Source organism: Rhopalosiphum maidis, chromosome 1 (assembly GCF_003676215.2).
Source record: "Rhopalosiphum maidis isolate BTI-1 chromosome 1, ASM367621v3, whole genome shotgun sequence".
NCBI lineage: Eukaryota > Metazoa > Arthropoda > Insecta > Hemiptera > Aphididae > Rhopalosiphum > Rhopalosiphum maidis.
The window spans coordinates 39407794-39427732 of record NC_040877.1 but is presented as its reverse complement, the minus strand read 5'-3'; the positions used below and the strand labels follow the sequence as shown (position 1 = coordinate 39427732).

At 25.9% G+C, this 19939-nt stretch overlaps 1 protein-coding gene across 5 annotated transcripts in view; it reads right to left on the bottom strand.

Moving 5' to 3' along the window:
* LOC113550483 (serine/threonine-protein phosphatase 2B catalytic subunit 3-like) overlaps positions 1-19939 on the bottom strand; it is a 58212-nt gene that overhangs the window by 3952 nt on the left and 34321 nt on the right. For 2 of the 5 annotated variants that reach the window (XM_026952351.1, XM_026952353.1), the window contains exons 3-11: positions 12868-13071; positions 9171-9295; positions 7287-7398; positions 5794-5939; positions 5549-5688; positions 4133-4210; positions 3973-4066; positions 3761-3887; positions 3619-3699 (exon numbers count right to left, since the gene is read on the bottom strand). In XM_026952351.1, coding sequence (XP_026808152.1) covers positions 3619-3699; positions 3761-3887; positions 3973-4066; positions 4133-4210; positions 5549-5688; positions 5794-5939; positions 7287-7398; positions 9171-9295; positions 12868-13071 — 1107 coding nt within the window. Of the gene's footprint in view, positions 1-1816; positions 1853-3247; positions 3254-3618; positions 3700-3760; positions 3888-3972; positions 4067-4132; positions 4211-5548; positions 5689-5793; positions 5940-7286; positions 7399-9170; positions 9296-12867; positions 13072-19939 lie in introns of all 5 variants that reach the window. The other 3 variants (XM_026952349.1, XM_026952350.1, XM_026952352.1) reach the window with 3 other exon arrangements.

The following is a 19939-nucleotide window of genomic DNA, read 5'->3' as shown; positions in this document are numbered from 1 at the left end:
AGACAACGCTTGTGTTAGTCACAACTCTAATAAATTACGATAAAATGTTTGAGTATTGCAGAAATTATTTAACTACCGTTCATCTCGAATAAAAATTAAATAAAAAATGAAACTACATAATTTTTTTATTTTAACGTCATTAATCGACAATAATCTTTATATATTATAATATACATATAAAATTATATACGCACAAGAATGGTTTTCCAATATGAAGTCGTGTGATATTATTTCTATCCATCTATATGTAGGTAAATACCGTAGGTAACCGTATCCTTATAAATGATAACGTGCATATTATTTTATTAATTTTTTTTTTGCTTGGTGTGATTGATCATTGATGTCAATAAATTATCATGTCAAATGAATAATTGGTTTAAAATTCATTTTCGTTTAATTAAAAATACTTTACCTGAAACCTACAATGAACCGATAACGAAATTATATAAATATTATATAGGATATAATATATAATATATTATATACATTTTTTAAGCTAAAAAACAAGAGAAAATTTTGTCTCCGGCCTAAAATAATACTTTGTTGGTTCGTTATTAAAAATAATATATTAATATGAATATATATTTTTTAGCAAGTTTATATATGTATAAACTATCATTATACTGGTGTAATGCCAAACGAGTGAAGTGTGAGTATAGGTTATATTATGTAAAACTAATTATCATAATTTATTTGTATTGTTTGTGTTCAACCGAAAAAGTAAATTTATATACATTAGAAGTGCCGTTACCTTCTGTATTCAAAGGTATTTCGGGTAAAAAATGTAATATAAACTTACATGTAATAACGTCAATGGAATATAATAGTTTAAAACTATAATAGTTATTGTATCACTATGTCTATTATATACTTTGATTTTAACGGCACTGGGTTGGGCCGATGCGGAGTTAGTTCTACGGCTATAATATAATATTACTACTTTAATTTTCAACAAAATTCTAATCATACATAAATACTTTTTTATTTGATTTTAATTACTAAATAAAATAAAATTCTACGGGTAACCAAAATAGACAGTGGTGGTGGTGGGGAGGGGAATGTATATAGCAACAGCTTTATTTATTTTTAAACAAAATGATCGGCAATAAAATATGATGTATAATGTTTAATAAGTATATAATATTGCACGTAGGTGAGTAGATATATTAGGTGTTATATCACGTCATGCACAGTCCTGCAAGCTTGACTGATTTTATTTTTTTATTTTGTTTTTTATAAGGATGTTAATCGATTCAAAGGAAATTCCACAGAGGATCAAAGATTTCCTACGTTTCTAAAATCGAAAAAAACGTTATGTCTATTTGGTCCTAAAGAATTGTATGTGTGCGAGTTACATTATATAACAGGTATTGAAAACGAGAAATGACTACTAATATATAATATATTAATGTCATTAGTATATAACTGAATGAGAAATTCCTATAATTGTCTGCTGAACTCTCTCAAATAGTCATATTATTATTAATTATTAAATTAATTAGTATACCAACATTCAAGCGAATTAAAAACACTCGGAAATATTAAAAAAAAAAAAATAAAAATTGAAAAAATTAATGTCAACATAATATATATAAAATTAAGTGTTAAATACGAAAATAATTATAAGTAATTAAAAAAAAAAATAATAATAATAACATTAATAAAATAAAATAAAACAACAACAACAACAACGAAAATAAAATCTAAGGGCTGCTAAAATGAAAAGTGGAAATAAAAACAGCAAAATTGTAAGTTATGTTGATATGTTTGAAAATTAAAATAAAACAGAAAAAACAATTTCGGGAAGAAAACTTACCGGGCATTTTCGGAACTATCGGTTTAACAACAATGGCTGTCGATCGGTCGGTCACAGAGAGCGAAAGATTTTAAAAATATAAACAGAAAAACAAAAGAAAACAAAATATATAGAAGATTGAAAGAGTGCGTCCAAGAATAAGTAAAATAAGTAGGTACAATAGCCTATAAATATAAGTAAATCTATTCTCAATTAAAATAATTTTATAGTAAATGTTTTAAGACAAGATGATAAAGATTAAGAAAAATAGAAGGTTAAAATGTTATTTTTTTCAATTTTTTTTTTCATAATCTTTCCGTTAGTTGGTTGAACATTATAATAAAATTATGCTGTATCTATATATAAATATGTATAGTTAGATTTTCAATTATATGAGATTAAATTGATGAATTTTGAAATAGAAAATTTTAAAATGTATCAATTTTTGATTAAAAAACAAACTACTCGTACAAAAAGGAATTGTTGAAAGTATTTAGAATTTTAGTTTATACGCATTTTTATTACGAAACAATATTAATTCGGTTTTATTCTTTTATTACAAAAAATAAGCTTGTATTTCAATGATATACTTTATTCAAAATAATTGAACTTAAGTTTAATACAAAATGTATTAAATTTATTTAGCTATAGTGACACATTAAAAATTATTTTGAAAATAAATACATAGGAAAAAATAAATTATTATATTTTGTTTATAGATTGTTAATATAAAATAATAAAGAAATTAAATTTACTATAGTTTATTTGAAAAATATAATCCATTATTTAGATTCAAGACTTATAACTTTTACTAAATATATACAATTTGAGTTAAATTAAATGATAATTGAAATAGGATTGAATACAGGGGTTGTGTGTGATTATTAAAATAAAATGTAAGACATTGAGTATACATCTACATGTTTAGATCTAAATATACTCGTACTCGTCTATCATTGTTTCGTTTAGTTTAATTGAAACTAAGTGTTCAGCTATTTGTTATTTTAATCGCTGCCAATTAAATATTGATGGTTTTGAAATGAATCAATGTATGAAAGATCAATAAAATCGAAATTATTGTATTGTTTTTTTTTTTATAATGAAATTCATCACGTTTTCATTTTTAAATTATTTGTGTGAGACAATTGGTTATAACTTTTTTTTTTATTTTCTTATTGTCGTAAGGAAAATATAAAGAGCAAAAATAAAATAAATAATAAACATTCAAGTGAGTTAGAAGGTTTGTTTTATAAAAATTCATAAATGGTAGCAACTCAAAAAGTCAACAAATAAAGGGAAGTAAAAATAAAAATAAAAATAAAAATATTGAGGTAGGAGTTTTGAATATCTACGTAGGGAGCAGTCCATTTTTCTAGCGACATTATTTATTATGTGTTTTGTTCTCTACTTAAACTAAACCAATATTAATAATGTAATATAGACATTTCTTACCATCAGCTGTAATCCCAGAGAAGCACAAATTAAGATAAATAAAAAAAAAAGCAAAGTATAAAAATAAATGAATAAAAATTATTATTCAATTCAATATTTAATTAATAATATAGGGTGAGAATAAATTTAAAGCTAAAATTTGGCTAAATATTAAAATATAATATTTAATATAGAAATTTAAATAAAAGTATATACTGTCCTACTGTGAAAAATGCTTTCTCGATCAGTGTTGCTAATCATAGAAGCTCGAGCATCGATCGAGAAGGCAATAAAATATTATTACATCTGTACTCGAAAAAAAAAAAAAATAACGTAATTTGAAACAGTTGTTTGTGCATACATATAATTATGTGTAAAATGATTGTACATACCGTCTTCAAGTGTATCTTCGCCTTCGGTCATTAATTCATCGTCCGAACAAATATTCAATAGATTCACTAACATCTCGGTAACTATAAAAAACACGTTTAAAATATGTTGATGTGAATAATGATATTAAAATAGTTAAAATACCTTTTTCGCCGACGAACGGCAAAGACCAAGTAAACACATCCATGAAGTTTGGCAACCAGTAAGGGTGCGGTGAACAGTTAAATTGTCTGATGTTCATAACATTATTTTCATATTTTAAAACGGCAGCCTATACATATGCGATGCGCCATGGTTAACAATCGTTTTTATGAAGTAATATTTAATAAATTATTAAAATTATATTAACTTCTTACTTTGTTATTGTATACATCTAAGTAGTTGGGAGCGGAGAATATTGTGATTAAAGATGGAAAACCGGTAGTTTGACTTTTTCTATACATTCGGTATCTAAATCAAATAATCACAAATGATTATAAAAGTTGACTTATAAAGTATAAAAAGAGAGTAACAAACCCTGCGTCTTGAGCTTCGTGTGCTCTTATGATGGATAGTAAATTGTTGCTCTGAAGAAAATCACAGCATGCTGCATAACTGAAAAAAAAATATTTACAAATTTGATTAATAAAATAAAATTTAATCTTATAATCTTAATTATGAATTTACATTCACGTGATAAATTACATGGGTTATCTAGATAAATAGATACAACAAAAACAAAGGAGTATGGCTGAACTAAAATGTTATTATAGTGCTTTTTTTATAACCCTCGTATTTTATTTAAGCTTTTTAATCGTAGACTTAAAGTACCTACCTTTTAATTAATCAAATTTCGTTTATTGTTGTATTTATTATGGTTTTTATCTAAATGTACTATTATGTATGCACATCTATTTAAATTTTGAAATAATAAATGTAAAAATGTATATTTTTATTGTTATTCCCTGTTTTCAATTTTTAATATTTTATGAGTTTTATAAGTTAATTATAAGAATAATTTTATTTGAGCACTTTATTAATTATCAATTGTACACAATTCTCTAATTATTCATTTTTACATGTATATTAAATTAAAATAATTACATGTATTCATGGTTATATAACTGAAGAGTTCATGGACACATTTTTGGTTGTCGAATAACTGAATAAATAATGTGTGTTTCACTTATTTACAAGTATATGTTAATTATTAGTACTATATATTAATATGATTATTGATGTATTTTTATTAATACATTTTAGTTGATAAAAATACAATGGTTATTTAATTTAAAATTTGTACCATATATATTTCTCTGGTTTAAAAAAATAAAATGTAAATTAATAACCACTTTATTAAGTACTAATTACATAAACATATAAAATAAAAACTATTAATATTTTTCATAATATTTCTTTAAACTAATCTTAAGTCATTATAAAATAATATTTTAGTAAAAATATATTTTTGAACTTTTTTAATAACAACATTCATTATTAATGACATATTCTAAAGTAGATTATTTTTGAAGTTTATAATATAAATGTATTTAAATATTTGATAAATGTACTAGTACTACTTATGGGCTGTAGCCTATGCTCTATAGTAATTTAAAATAACTTCTAGCTTGCAACTTACAAATGAAATACAAGGACAGCGAGAAAGTGTCTTATTATATGACTTTAGTCTTTAGTACAAGGTAAGTAGTAGTTTTGGTATAGTATATATAACTGTCAATGTTTTGAACTTCGTAACATAATATTTTTTTCCATATTCTAGTATAAATATATTACTCGTCTTGTTAATATAAAATATTAATATCGAAAATTATTACTTAAAATGATTTTATGTAATAAAAACCAAAGTATTTTTTACCCCGAAAGTTGTTTGTACCATTTTGCGAAACTCATCGTTAGCACAGAAACTTTAGAGAGTATGTATAATGTATATACCTGTAAAAATATGAACAGCCTCTAACGCTATTGTGACTGAAATGTTCAGCGTTCTTTTCGCTGCCAAAATCTTCTAGAGGATCTGACCAAAGAAGATCACACATTGGACCAAAAGCTGGTGGCTCTTTGAATCGGTCCAACTAAATAAACAAAGAAAATTTCGTATAATTATCTATAAACAACAGCAAAACATGGATAAATATACGTAAAAATACACGACTACATAAGTATCGGCAGTGGCTTACCCTTCTGATATCGTCCAGATTATGTATTTCTGGGGAGAGTCCACCGTGAACACAAAGGAATTGTTGATTCATGAGCGCAGCAAGAGGTAAACAATCAAATGCCTCCATACAGGCATCATATACTCGCTCAGAATATTTTATTTTACCTGGAAAAGTTAATGTGATTAAAATATAATAAAAGAATTAGAGTTGGAATAAAACTATGAGCCAAGATTTTATTTTGGTATCACGATCAGCTATATAAAATAATTTATGAGTAGATAGTTCATACTTTATCAATGTCGGTGGCGGGCACGTATAAACTAAATTATTTGTAAATTATTAAATTAATCAGCCTTTATGCATAATATATTATATATTATATAAGTATAGAGTTATATATTTTCAACTGACAGAAATTCATATATTTATCGTCTTAAGTTTATATTTATCCGTTTATCTATCCGAATACTTCTAATTCAATTTTACATTCCAATAAAGCTTTATAATCATATTATACCTGTGGTGAAATAAATGAAATATTTGTATTTACAAAAGACCAAAGAGTGGAAATCTCTGGGGAATGTCGTTGTCAATAATATCTATACATGTGAGTATTATAACCAAAATCATTACACAATGTATACGTCCCTTAAGTCATAGTTTTATATACATTGCACAGGTTATTCAATATTGACTAAGAAAATAATACATATTGAACCTAAACAATGTTTTTCAATATTGTCGTTAAAAATACTCATGTGTAAAGTAATAATATATGAAATAAAATAAAACCATTTATTTTTATATGATGTAACAGTTAACAGGTACTTTAAAGATATTTTTATTTAATCTACAGTATTAATGCATGTTTATAAAATAGTTAAAACTTTCAACAGATGTTACTTTGAGTATACCCGTTTAATATATTATTTTTTTTAATGCAGAACAATGGGTTTGCTGAAGTATGGTTTTTATTTAACCACCAAAACCGTATTGAAGACATTTTGTGCATTATATTATAATTGTTTATCGAAATTAAAAAAATAATTATTTTACTGAAAAGTTGTGTTCGTATTTTTTATCATACTCATACAAGGTTATTATAATTCATAAAATATTAAGAAATTAAATAATTGTTATTTAAATTGTTACTGTGATCCGCAAAGTAGTATTTTTACAAACTGAAAATTATTGCGAAATCAATGTACAGAATTAACTTGTTTATCCAAAAATAATTACATTATTAATAAATAATAAGTGACAAAACGGTTGTATAAAATAGTTTTCTCTAGTTTCAAGAATCTAATATACTCGTAATAATATAAACGAATAATGATTATTTTGAAAATAACAATGCACGTTAATTATACACAATCACACATATTGTCGCAGTTCCTAGATATATGAGTATTTCAGTGGAGTCGTACAATATTATATTGTGTACGTAAGTAATACATCGTTTATTAAATTAATTTTAAATACAAACGCTTGCATTAATTTGATTTACTTACATTCTTGTTTAAACGTGAAGTATTCGGTTAGATGTCTACATTCGTGGTTTCCTCTTAATAGAAATAATGTAGTGGGATGGCACAACTTCAAAGCCCACAAGTAAAGCACACACTACAAACAAAATAATCATTTATAAACAATATATAACTACATAGGAAATAATAATCGCAGGTGCAGGTAAATTGTAGCGGTATTAAATTATATATAGATACTATTATTGTACATTAATTGTATGAGTAGCTAAGGCCAATATATATCTCTCTTCACTAACAACAATGCAAATTTAAATTCTTAGTATTGAACATAATATGTAAAGTCAGAATGACTAATAATAGCATTATTATTATTATTGTTTTAGAGAGTTATATTTGTAGGTTTATTTTTTGGTATATGAGATTTATTGATAACAAAATTATAAGACATAAAAAAATCTTAAAATTGAAAACATTTATTATAATTAAGAAAAAAATGTTTCTTAATACTTATTTTTATTTATACTTTTATTTCTATAAAAATATTGTTTTTATTTTTTTAAAAAAAGGAATAAATTAATAAAAAATATTATTTTGTTTTGGTACAGTTGGTACTAATAAAATGCTTATTTTTTACGCTTATTATGAAATATTCAAACTTAACAACTTTGCCCTAAATTTTTAACTTGTTTATTAGCTTATAGTTTATATTATATTGTTATTGTTTTAAAAATAAAAATATAATAATCATTAAAAATGAATACTTTTATTTTTAGTGGTTTAGGTTATTTAATATAAATAATATAATTAATATTTGAATGTTATATTGATCTTAAATTCAATACCTTACTTTCGTATCTCACATATTTATACGTTGAGTGCTATGTAATTATATTAAACTTATGCAAAAATACTGAACGTAATAGGTAAATATACAAAATACAAATATACAACAGTACTGTATTATATAAAACTACTATTATTATTCACGTTGTGAACTGTACCATCTACCGTGTACCTATCAATATAAGAATATTATATGGCTGATAACGGATGATAATGGATGATATAAATGTATTCGTATTATAATAAGTTGACATACTTATATCGATTTTACGAAGATAAATTAATTAAGGTAATATAGTGATAACTAATGTTGTATTTAATATTGTCTTTAATCTATACTTCATTTTAACTTTTTGATATTTCGTGTAACAGTGTTCAGTGTTCCGAAATTTAATTCAGTTTCTTGATGTCCTATACTCCTCTGCTTCTATACCAAAACACGTAGGTACAGCCGTACAGGTATAGCACGCTATTGTGTAAATTTATAGTAATTTTGAAAATATATTTTCAAACAATTATTATGTAAAAAAAATGTAAGATATCGATGGATTGTAAATGAGAATATAATATGAAGGTGATAGTCATCAGGTATCTAACTTCCTGGGTGTTTAGTAATTTTGTATGAAAAATAATTACTGTTTGAGAAAAAAATTATAAAACTTTCAAAGTTGCAAAATAAATTATCATTTAAGCATTTTAAGCTGTGACTGAATGCTATCATTCTATAACTTTGGGACCAAATTGCCATTTTTTTTTTAAATTTAACGCTTTTTATACACACGGGTAGGTTATGAAGTTCTTTAGTTGTCCTGCTGCTTTTCACTTAAGTATAAGTCACGACTACATTTTAAGTTGGATGTGTATGCTTATTCGCTTTCTTTGTTTATTTTAAATTGTATAATTTATGCGTAAGAGACCGAAAATATTTTGTCCTATATTATGACTTTTCAAAATTTGATAATGAAAAATTACTGTAAAAGACGTGATCATTGGTATTGGATTAATACCAAAGTATCAATTTCTATTAGAGGGAATAAAAACAATTAAATGTTATTAATAAATTACCTCTATACTGAAATACCCTCTGTCCACATAGTCACCCAAAAATAGGTATTTTGTTGTCGCAGGAGGACCACCGACTTCAAATAACTTCATTAGATCGTAAAATTGACCATGAATATCGCCACAAACTAGAATTTGAAATCAAACAATCAAAATAAAATTGTGTTAATATTAATGTTATAGTATTACCAAACTTAAATATAAAATTATTAACGTATCTATTGACATTTTTCATAAAAATGTTTGAAAGAAAATTTTAATTAAGTTAGTTCTTTGTGAAATAATTTTCTTAATTTGTATTTGTTCTTCAAGATCCAACGGACCTCACTGAATAACTGGTTCATGTGTAGGCTCGCGAATTCACAATTTTAAATACAAATTCATGTTAAATATTAGTTGTGTAAAAATGTATTTAAGTACATTCAAAAAAAGTAATTTTTTAAATGGATTAGTTAATAAAATAAAATAATTACGATATATTTATCTTACATTACTAAAACATCAATATAAATAAATACATATTTTTTTCTTATAATTATTTATAATATCATATAGATCAATGATTAATAAAATATAAAAATATAAAAATTAAAATTAAATAATGGGATAATAATAATCCCATATTATATTTGTTGTACATCTATATTTTGTAATAATATTATAATGTTTTATAATATTCAAATTATTTTTTTTTTTCAAGAAAATGTTTAATGTTTTGTTAAAAAATTGTAAATTTTTGGAATAAAATAAAAGTATGTGTGGTTTTAATTTTTAGTATAGTTTTGTATGCATGGTTCATGGTTGGTATTTTATATTAGATGTTTGCTTAATATTACATCCTTGTTCAATGTTCAGTTTTAAAAGTAAGTTTAATTTTAATACTTTAAAGAACAAAAGTTTTATAGTTTTTTGTTTGATATTTCGAGTGTTTTTTAAGAATTCTTTTTTATTTGTATTTTTTTAATAGATTTACCTTTTTTTATACGTATCTTCCCATATTATGAAATACCATATTTTTTATTAACTGTTTTCTATTTATAATAGCTCTGTAGTACATAGGTAGATATATTCACATTTTTCATAGAAGTATATGATTTTATGATTAAGTAGGTAGGTATTTTGATCATTTGAAGGATTTAACATGTAATTGTATTAGTATGAAAAAAAATCTAATATTATATTTATATTTATTAATCTAATGATTAATTATGAAAATATAATGTATGTATTATCTAAAAATACACACAGATATTTTTAATAGTTTTATAACATTCTAAAGTTATAAAATTCTTATTATAGTCATCTATGGCAGACAACTATCACTCTGTAGTTTGTACAATTAGCTGAAACTTGAAATGTACTTATAATATTATATAAGTAATATTAAAAATATATATATACTGAGATAGAGCTTAAACGATTTTTAATTCAAACAAAGATTTAAAATTGTAATTAGATTAAAAGAAAAAAAAATGATTTAACGTCGGAAGTATTTTCATTAACTATTGAGTAAACACTAAATAAAAATTAATGAATGTACTTAATAGTTTAAACGTCTTTAATTTATAAATAAATATATAATTGATTTGTTTGTAAACAGTCGTGCCTTAAATTAAATATAAAATAAGTAATTACACCCAACTGATTCAAATATTTAATAGGATTATAGCTTGATGGAATTATATATAAATATATAAAAATACATACATTTTATATTTATTTAAATATTAGATATTATATTCTAATTGAATGTATACATTTTGTTCAAAATTAAATTATAAATTCGATTTAGTTGATGTTTTAAATACTTTATAATTTAAATAATTATAATCAATTTAAAATGTACTTTAACATAAAACCTATACTAATATCGGATTTAAAAAAAATCAATGGGACAGAGGACAGTCAATTTAAAATACTACAGTGAATTGATATTTATTCAAAAAGTTTAACATGTAATTAAATAAAAATGAATGAATGTTTTTCGTCAAAAATTTAGTAGTTTTTTTTATTAAAAAACAATGTATGTTTCAAAACTTTTACTGTTGGCGATAAGGAAAATTATGATATGAATATTATGGTATTATATATTATTCAAGGTAATGGTTTATGAGTTGAAAATTTTGATTTTATTATATTTTGCAAGCAACCGTCATACCAACAGTATTTTCGGAACAAACGACAGAAAAGATATATTATCAACGTTAGAATTAAACGACAACTTTGACTAACTATGTCAGGTTTAAACTAATACCAATAAAAATCACAAAAGTTAACGAAAAACATTTGCAAATAATATCAAATAGAACATTGGGAATTTAATATATTACAGGTATTAAACGTCGTCAGACAATATCGTATCTGTCGAGCAATATAATAGTTAAACATACAACGAAACGTGTTCAGAACATCAACTCATACATAGGTATAAGATATTATTATACGTATTGTCAAAAAGAATAGCATTATTCTCGGGATTTGCAGCAGTCTTTGCCATATGTGCGTGTGTATAGTAGTCGCGCGATTACCAAACGACCTACTTCAATATAATATACGAATGTACATTCTTTGAGATTTATATAACACGATTTACTAACGTATAACACACGAATAAGATAAATCCCGGTTTGTAGGATAACCTTGCAGGAATAAAATATGAAGGTATACTGGGCCACACTGTGAATTATATATTTTAATAATTTCGAACGCGATCGCTTATATTATTATAACGTCTATTGCACGGGTCGTAGCTAGGCTAGAAGAAAATAATGATGTGTTTTTTTTTATTTGGGGAAGTATTATTAGTTTAAAACTTCAATGTATCACGATGAACATGAGTCACATGGTCTTTATGCAAATTTCTGGATAATTTTTTAGATAACTATGAACACCAAAATCCAATGTTACAGAAATATTACAGTCATAAGCATGACGAGTTGTTTTTAACTTATCAGTTAACCTCTTTGGTAAAAACAAGTTCTTGTCAGAATCGTTTTTTTTTTTAATACAATAATATTGAAATCATATACACACGACATATTATATATAATAAACAATAAAAAACATAAAAGTTACTTTTGTGATTTGCTAATCAATTACCCTGTTCTCTGTTGTTTCATTACACTAAATTTAAAATAACCTTTTCTTCTTACATTTATAATTTTTTATAATGCTCGCTCGTCCAATAATGTAACCACATAATAAAAACTGTTCTCTATTTTATTCTCATCATACTCTCTTCTTGTTCAGATTGACTTAAAAATTAAAAACTATACAAGCTTTACATTACTTTTTTTCTTTTTATGGTGTTCAATATTAATAAAATATTAACTGATATTTTATTATATGGTTGAAATACAATGACTCTTGTTAATATTTTATTTAAATCATAATAATAGTTAGGCACATTTCTGTTTTGTATCAATTCAAAAGTTTCGATGAGGTTACTTTTATAGTTTTTCAAGTAGACATTTATACTACGACGTACAGAATGATATTATTTTAGAATATAGAACACTTATTATTATTCCAATCAATTTTATGTTTTTGATAAAACAACAATTATTATCACTGATAATCTACAGTCTACACTGTTAGTGTATTTATATTCGTCTTTAAAATACCTAGTATTAATGATAGTATAAATGACCAAAACGTTAAATTTAATTTACCACGTCTTGTAATAATATATTGTACCCACCGGTAACAGGAGCTTCGATGTCTATCATGGTTTTTTCGGATCTGAGTAACGATGCGCCCTCGTTGACGATACGCAACGCGGCCGCTTCGTCTATCCGACCCTCGAGTATGAAGTGCTGTTTTAATATATCTGGTCGAGGTTTGTTTGTCCTCGAGTCCCATATTTCGGCGGTGGTCAACTTCCGACCCGGTGGAAATGGTACACCTGTAAACAAAATAACGGTTATATTATAGAATAATAATATTATTAATTTTGCTGTAGTTCAAGTAGTACTTAGTACTTAATGGATATTAATTCGATAAAAATGCGGTGTAGTAATCCCGATCAAATTTTATTGAATACTGTCTATTAATATTTGTATTATATAATATATTAGTAAGTAACAATATAAATATTATGTTATTTTCAGCTTGTACGTTCTTATTAATGCAATATTATACGATACATGTTCTTATTTAGTCATAAATCATAATTATTAAACACAATATGTATATTATAATCACTTTAGCTTCTGACACGAGTTTTTCTAAATATTTCTTTGTTAGAAACCAACAATAATTAAATAAATAGGTTTAATGTAGTATTAAGTCACAGATGACACGACGGGTTGGTACAATTTGTTAAGAAGAACAACGCATAGAATCTATTTCAACATCATTTATCGACGATTTACTAGTATATTATTGTCATTACAGAGAACAGGTACATACATTATAATATTATATAAATTTTGTTTCCCTTTTTACAATAATAATTTGAATGCTTTGTAAATTGTAATATAAGTATATAACTAATGACATATCACATATGTATGGAATGTAGTGGTGTATTTATTTTGATCTCAATGATCTACAGTTCTTTATTATTATTATTATTATTATTATTCCCACACATACATATATATATTTATATATATTATAGGTATTATGATATAATGCAATATTATTTCTTGTTTATATTTTTCAATGAGGTGTTTAGTAATCACAATATTAAATGTTCATCGATTTTTATCATAATTTGTATGCATAATATTATATTATGCTAAATAGATGATCAAAGTTATTAAAAAATTTGTTATGTATTTGTTCTTTATAATAAAAACAGTAGATATATTAAAACAAAAACCATGGATTAAGTTGAAATAATCGCTTGGGTTCTAAAAAAATGAAAAAAAAATGTAGATAGAATGTAATATAATGCAAATCTAGATACTTATTGTACACTTAAGTAATACGCTTAAAAATAAAAGTAATTTATAACAATATAAATTACTATTTTTCATGGCATACAGCACAAGACGCAAATAAATAGAAAATTATAGTAGGTAAATTATGCAGGTACATTTCATAATAGTGGATTACTTTTAGACGATGAACTTTAAGGAAAACCAGATGCCCAGGAACTATAGTAAAAGTAGATTTTTTTTTAATAAGCGACCGATTACCTACAATAGTACACAACGGAATCGTTGATGTGTCGTCGCGATACTTGTCAGTTGTCGTCTTATCGGTGATTTGATGGTATCATCATTATAATATTTTGAACGTTTCAAGGTTTTCATTATTCTTTAGAAAATACGCCATGTGCTAGCAAGCCCTAATGTGACAAACATCTATGGTTTGATTATATATTTAGAACTTGGCCACTGTAAGGGACACGAGAGACGGCTGGTTTGCCAACTGACCCGCAAGCAAGCCATGTTTATTATTGTAATATACTATAAACTGTTTTATGGTTATATAAATGAGAATAATAATATCATATTTTATGATAATATGGCGTATACGTTGTTATTACACGTAAATCATTGCGAGCAAGATTGATTAACATTGTGTGCGGCGGTGCAGCGAAGGTGGAAGGTTTTACGACACAAACATATACGAATATTAATATATTGTATTATATACAATTATATTATATACATTTTATATGTGTGTGAAATATATATATATATATATATATATATATATTAAACTGTTGTGCACGATGATAATAATAATTACTATTTGGTAAACAAATGCCTCGCGATAAAACTTTACATACCTACCTCGTACTCGCGGGTATATTAATGATTTTGTAATCGGGACTTGCCAATCTTGTTGCTGATGGGCGCATCACCGTTAGTTGTTCTCAGTTAAACTTATTATTTTTCTAAATCTTTTATTTCGAACACTTCGTCGAACTGATTATTTTTTACTGTACTTAATACGTGCGATATTATATTGTGTGAGGAGTTTGTAGCCTGAAAAATGAAACGCTGTATAATATCGACGTTACCATTTTTATTAAAAATTATTACAAAATACATTCACTATGAACGATTTATTATTTGTTTATTAAAAATGTAGGTGTAGGCCAGATCCAAATACCTAATTCAATATATGTTTAAAACAGGCTGACATTAAATAAATCAAATTACAGAATGATTATTAAAATTAAAATAACTATAGGTATAGGCTACATAACAACTGAAATTACTAAATAGAAATAGTATCTAATATTTGAATAATATAACAGTTATAAAAATCAAATAAAGAATTATATGTCCAATTTATTGATCTTAAGCATTTTAAAATAAAGTGTAGGGCTAATTGAAATATGAGAAATCAACAGAAGCGGCGATAGTTCTACAAAGAGATAAGAAAATCGATATTACATATAATAATATTGGAGCATAACAATTATGACGTACATACTTTTAAAAAGAAAATTATGTTTAGTTATCAAGTGTACATTTTAAATGTCTACATTTGCATTAATGTACGATTTTCTTTTGAAAATATTATTGTTACAATACATCACTAGTTTACTATATTATACTGCTTCTTTATGTTTAGTGACAAAGTTAAATAAAATCTTAACAATATATAAATGTTATTATTATTTATTAACAATAACATACTTGTCAATGATACAAATTTATTTATTTATTATTATAAAATAATTCGAATGATTCGAAGTCCTAAATTACAAATTATTTCAATTACATATCGATAAGTTTACGATTGAATTTCAATAAAAATTATTATTTGTGCCCACAAATAAGTGGAAATTTAGATTGGTAGCTATAATTATATAAATGTCATATACATCTTAATTAAGACTTAAGAACAGAAACTAATATTAAAATACATATTTAAATTTAAAGAATCCATTATTCAATTTAGATTAATCAAAGTGACAAATTAATATTTTATTCGTATGGAAAAATTAGGGTTTTTATTAGAGAACCATCACAATCTGTGCCCATGTTCGAAATGTATTTTACTTAAAAAGTTGATTAGTTATAAACAATCCTAATCCAATAAAGTTTAACTTTTAGTTTACATACAGAAATTAAACAATCAAAAATTATAGTATATTCAAATGTAAAAAGATACAGAAAATGTAGGTAATCTTTACTTTAAAAATGCCAATGAATACGTATACGTACACACTCGTGTGAAATTGGATTTCCAGAAAATAAACATATTACAAAAAAATCAGCACCTATTTACGGCAATTCTCTAGTCATTCAATATTAAAAGTTGGAAAACATGGAATTACCCTGAAATATGTTGCTCGGTGTATTAGCATTTCGTGCTTTTTGATTTAACGTTATTTGCACAGGGGTTGGTCCCATTGCCCATATTGCGTGCCCGGCAATTTGCCGATCCCCTATCTGGCTATCCAGCGGTAAAATGTAATTAAAAAAAAAAAATCAATAAGCTTGCAGGAGTCCGGAGCCACGGTGTCCTCCAAAATAGAAAAAAAACACTCGTTTATTATAAAAATCTTACGGTTTATTACAAGCTCTTGCGGCAAAGGCTAAAAAGGAAAACGGCGGAGTGGTGAACACGGGAAAAACCTTGTGCCAGAACAACTGAGCACACGCCATCCCGGTGTCGATTAAATATAAAGGAAATGAGTCGTAAATTATGGCGTAGACCTTTTCTACGGAGAAAAAACACACTTTAATATAACGCTGTAACATGTATAATATATATACATATACACGATGATTTACAAGGAGTGGAAGAGAAAATATAATGGGGATTTTATTTTAATAAAAGTTACAAGAACTTTGACGCATTAAAAATTATATAATAACTCATATGTCTACGGTATAATAAGTAAGAAAAGCAAAGTCACAACAGCGACATTTATGATTGCAGTTAAATGAGAATATAAAATTAAATGACAATATATTACACACGGACAGGGCACAGCGCAATCGCCAGGGCGTGTATAAGGGACCGCAGTACCGCACTTGATGTAACTCATTTATAGTGTTGAATAATATTGTCTTTTTGAGTTCAAAAATGTATTCATGATGTTTCACATATAAAAATAATCATATTATCGCATAATCACATTCAGAAAATGATTATTAGGAGAGCTCGGTTTACTATAATATTATATGTATTTAAACTGTATAACTAATTATACATGGACTCGTGGAATGACATTAAGCGTCACCTCATAATAACAATTATAAAAGGTAATTATATTTTCAGGACTTATTGAGTATTATATATGATATTATAATTATGTACTATAGTAAAGCTAGTATAAGTACTTAAAATTATGTGAAATGGGTGACTTTGTATTGAATTTAAAGTTTTGAAACTAAATCCTTAAGATAGTATTAAAATAAATCTAAAAAATATGATATTTATTATTTATTGTACCTAATAACAATACATTGTAATAGTGTTAAACTCAGAAATTAAAATTTAAAATATTATAAAATAAAAACAGCGATATTCTGGTTTTTACGGATATCAATATTGCAGGGTTGCAACAATAAATTAATTTCTTATCTTCAAGGTTTTACGACCATTTTCGAAATTTTATTGGAAAAATTCAAAAATATTTATGTGTACATTACTACAGTCATATACGAAACATTTAGTGTTCTTCGGGTTCTTTCTAATTAAAAAAATTGCGATGGTGAAAAAATATTGCAATACAAATCAAACCAACCCCGGTCGGAATAATGTACACAATTTACTGTTCTGCATATGTTATTGTATGTTTTTGCGTACAGCAAGTGAATACATAATATTATAAATTATGAAGACGAAAAAAATAATATGTTGACACAACGCTGGCTATTGAATAATACTGTTATGCCAATAATATTCTGTATCGCGGGGAATATCCGCGCTATTGTTGAACACGCGCGTGCGAGCGCATTCATTTATAATTCTGCTGTTCTCGACAGTGTGTATAAGTCATTTTGTTATTATATACATTATTGTGTCTGAAAACTTTTGTACAGCAAACTTTGCGCGAAATATTTTCTCCGGTGGTATAACTTAGATACATAATCATAATACATATATATATATATCCATATACCAAGTGTTCTACGCGTTTTTCACATCGGACTAGTGGTGATGGCGTATCGCCAAAAAAACCTCATGGGACCCATAATCTCTGCTTGGTAACTATAAATATTGAAAACTTCCTCTTTTTTAACAGCGTTTTCCTTTATATAAGTATATTATACGTACACCATCACATCCACTATCCAGTGGTTTGCGTCATTTTCACATTTCGAGTGCGTTTGAATGCAACGAATCCTTTTACCGTGCAATATATTATATTATAATATATACAGATGCGTATAGGTAAATATATAAACTGCGTCGTTCGAAATGGGAAATACAGCGTATTAAGTCACAAACGAGTTCAAAACGCGAATAAATATAAATCGATAAATAATTTATATTATGTTATTCGAATAAACGTATAGGTATAGTATATAAGCCGATGTATCAACATTTTATACAGTTTACGTATATATTATCGGTGTCGTTTATGCGAAATTTATTCAGCAATATACACACCCACGTTTAAGCCATCGATTTATTTTCTAGTGGCATTTTCCATATAACAGACACTGTGATCGTAATCGAGAGTGATGCATTTAGCCCTATGTAACACGTGGAAAGAATATAATACACAAGAAAAACGTTTTTATCACTGTTAGCGAAAACGTGGTTTTTTCTGACGAACATTATTATTACCGTCACTGAATAGCACTATATTTGGGCGGACGACCGAAAGCCGTATAAATATATTGTACCGCCATCGAATCACAAAAAGTGCAATAACCGACTTATTACTACAGTTGAAGAGAAACGCGTGGCGAAATTATTCGATAAAAATATATAAAGATATAATTACGTATGTTCAAGCACTTTAATAATTGTCTATTGAGTACCGCGATAATATAAAACTGCCGTTGTTATAGCGGCGGCAAAATATTTAATATAGAGGAGATACATATTTAAATCAAATTATTACACATTATCACTCTGAAAGAAATCATAGCGGCCGGGTGCTCAGTAAACACAGAGTTTTTTAATATGATTGTATGCATACATAATATGTACACACAAGTCGAACGTTTCTCTGCACGAACAAAAAAAGTACGAAAAGTACAAAGGTAGACCGCGAGAGGAGATTTCTTTGAAGTTTAGTGTGGATATATAGCGGCAGCGACAGCTATTGTGACCAATCACGGGTGAGGCGGTGGGAGTCGTTAATCATTCGTTTCGCACGATCACAAGCCAAATTAATAACACTATTTATTTTTACCCGAGTCGAATGTTGTATATATGCGGATTTACTCTTACGCGCATAGAGTAAAACGACAGATTTCATTAACCGTTTTGTTGGACACGGAAAAAATGGATTATACGCATATGCATAATGCTGAAAGAAAAATATGTGGAATGATCCAATGAAAACATTATTGCAGTGTTGTTTGAGTCACCTAATCATGTCCGCGTAAATCGTCAATCGAATACGGAACGGCTGTACTCCAGAGACGAGACTTAAATACAAAATAATATATAATATTATGTGTAGTATGTAAAAAAGTCTTGAAGAATGGGTTAATATGGTTTGTATATTATTCATGCAGAATATTATACGATATATTATAATTATTATTTAATACATGATATACTTGCATAATATAATAATAATTTTGAAGTAAATTAAAAAATAAATAGCGTAGAAATAGTAGTTATCAAATAGTACACTGGGTGACCCATATGAAAAAATGTCGACCTGGATC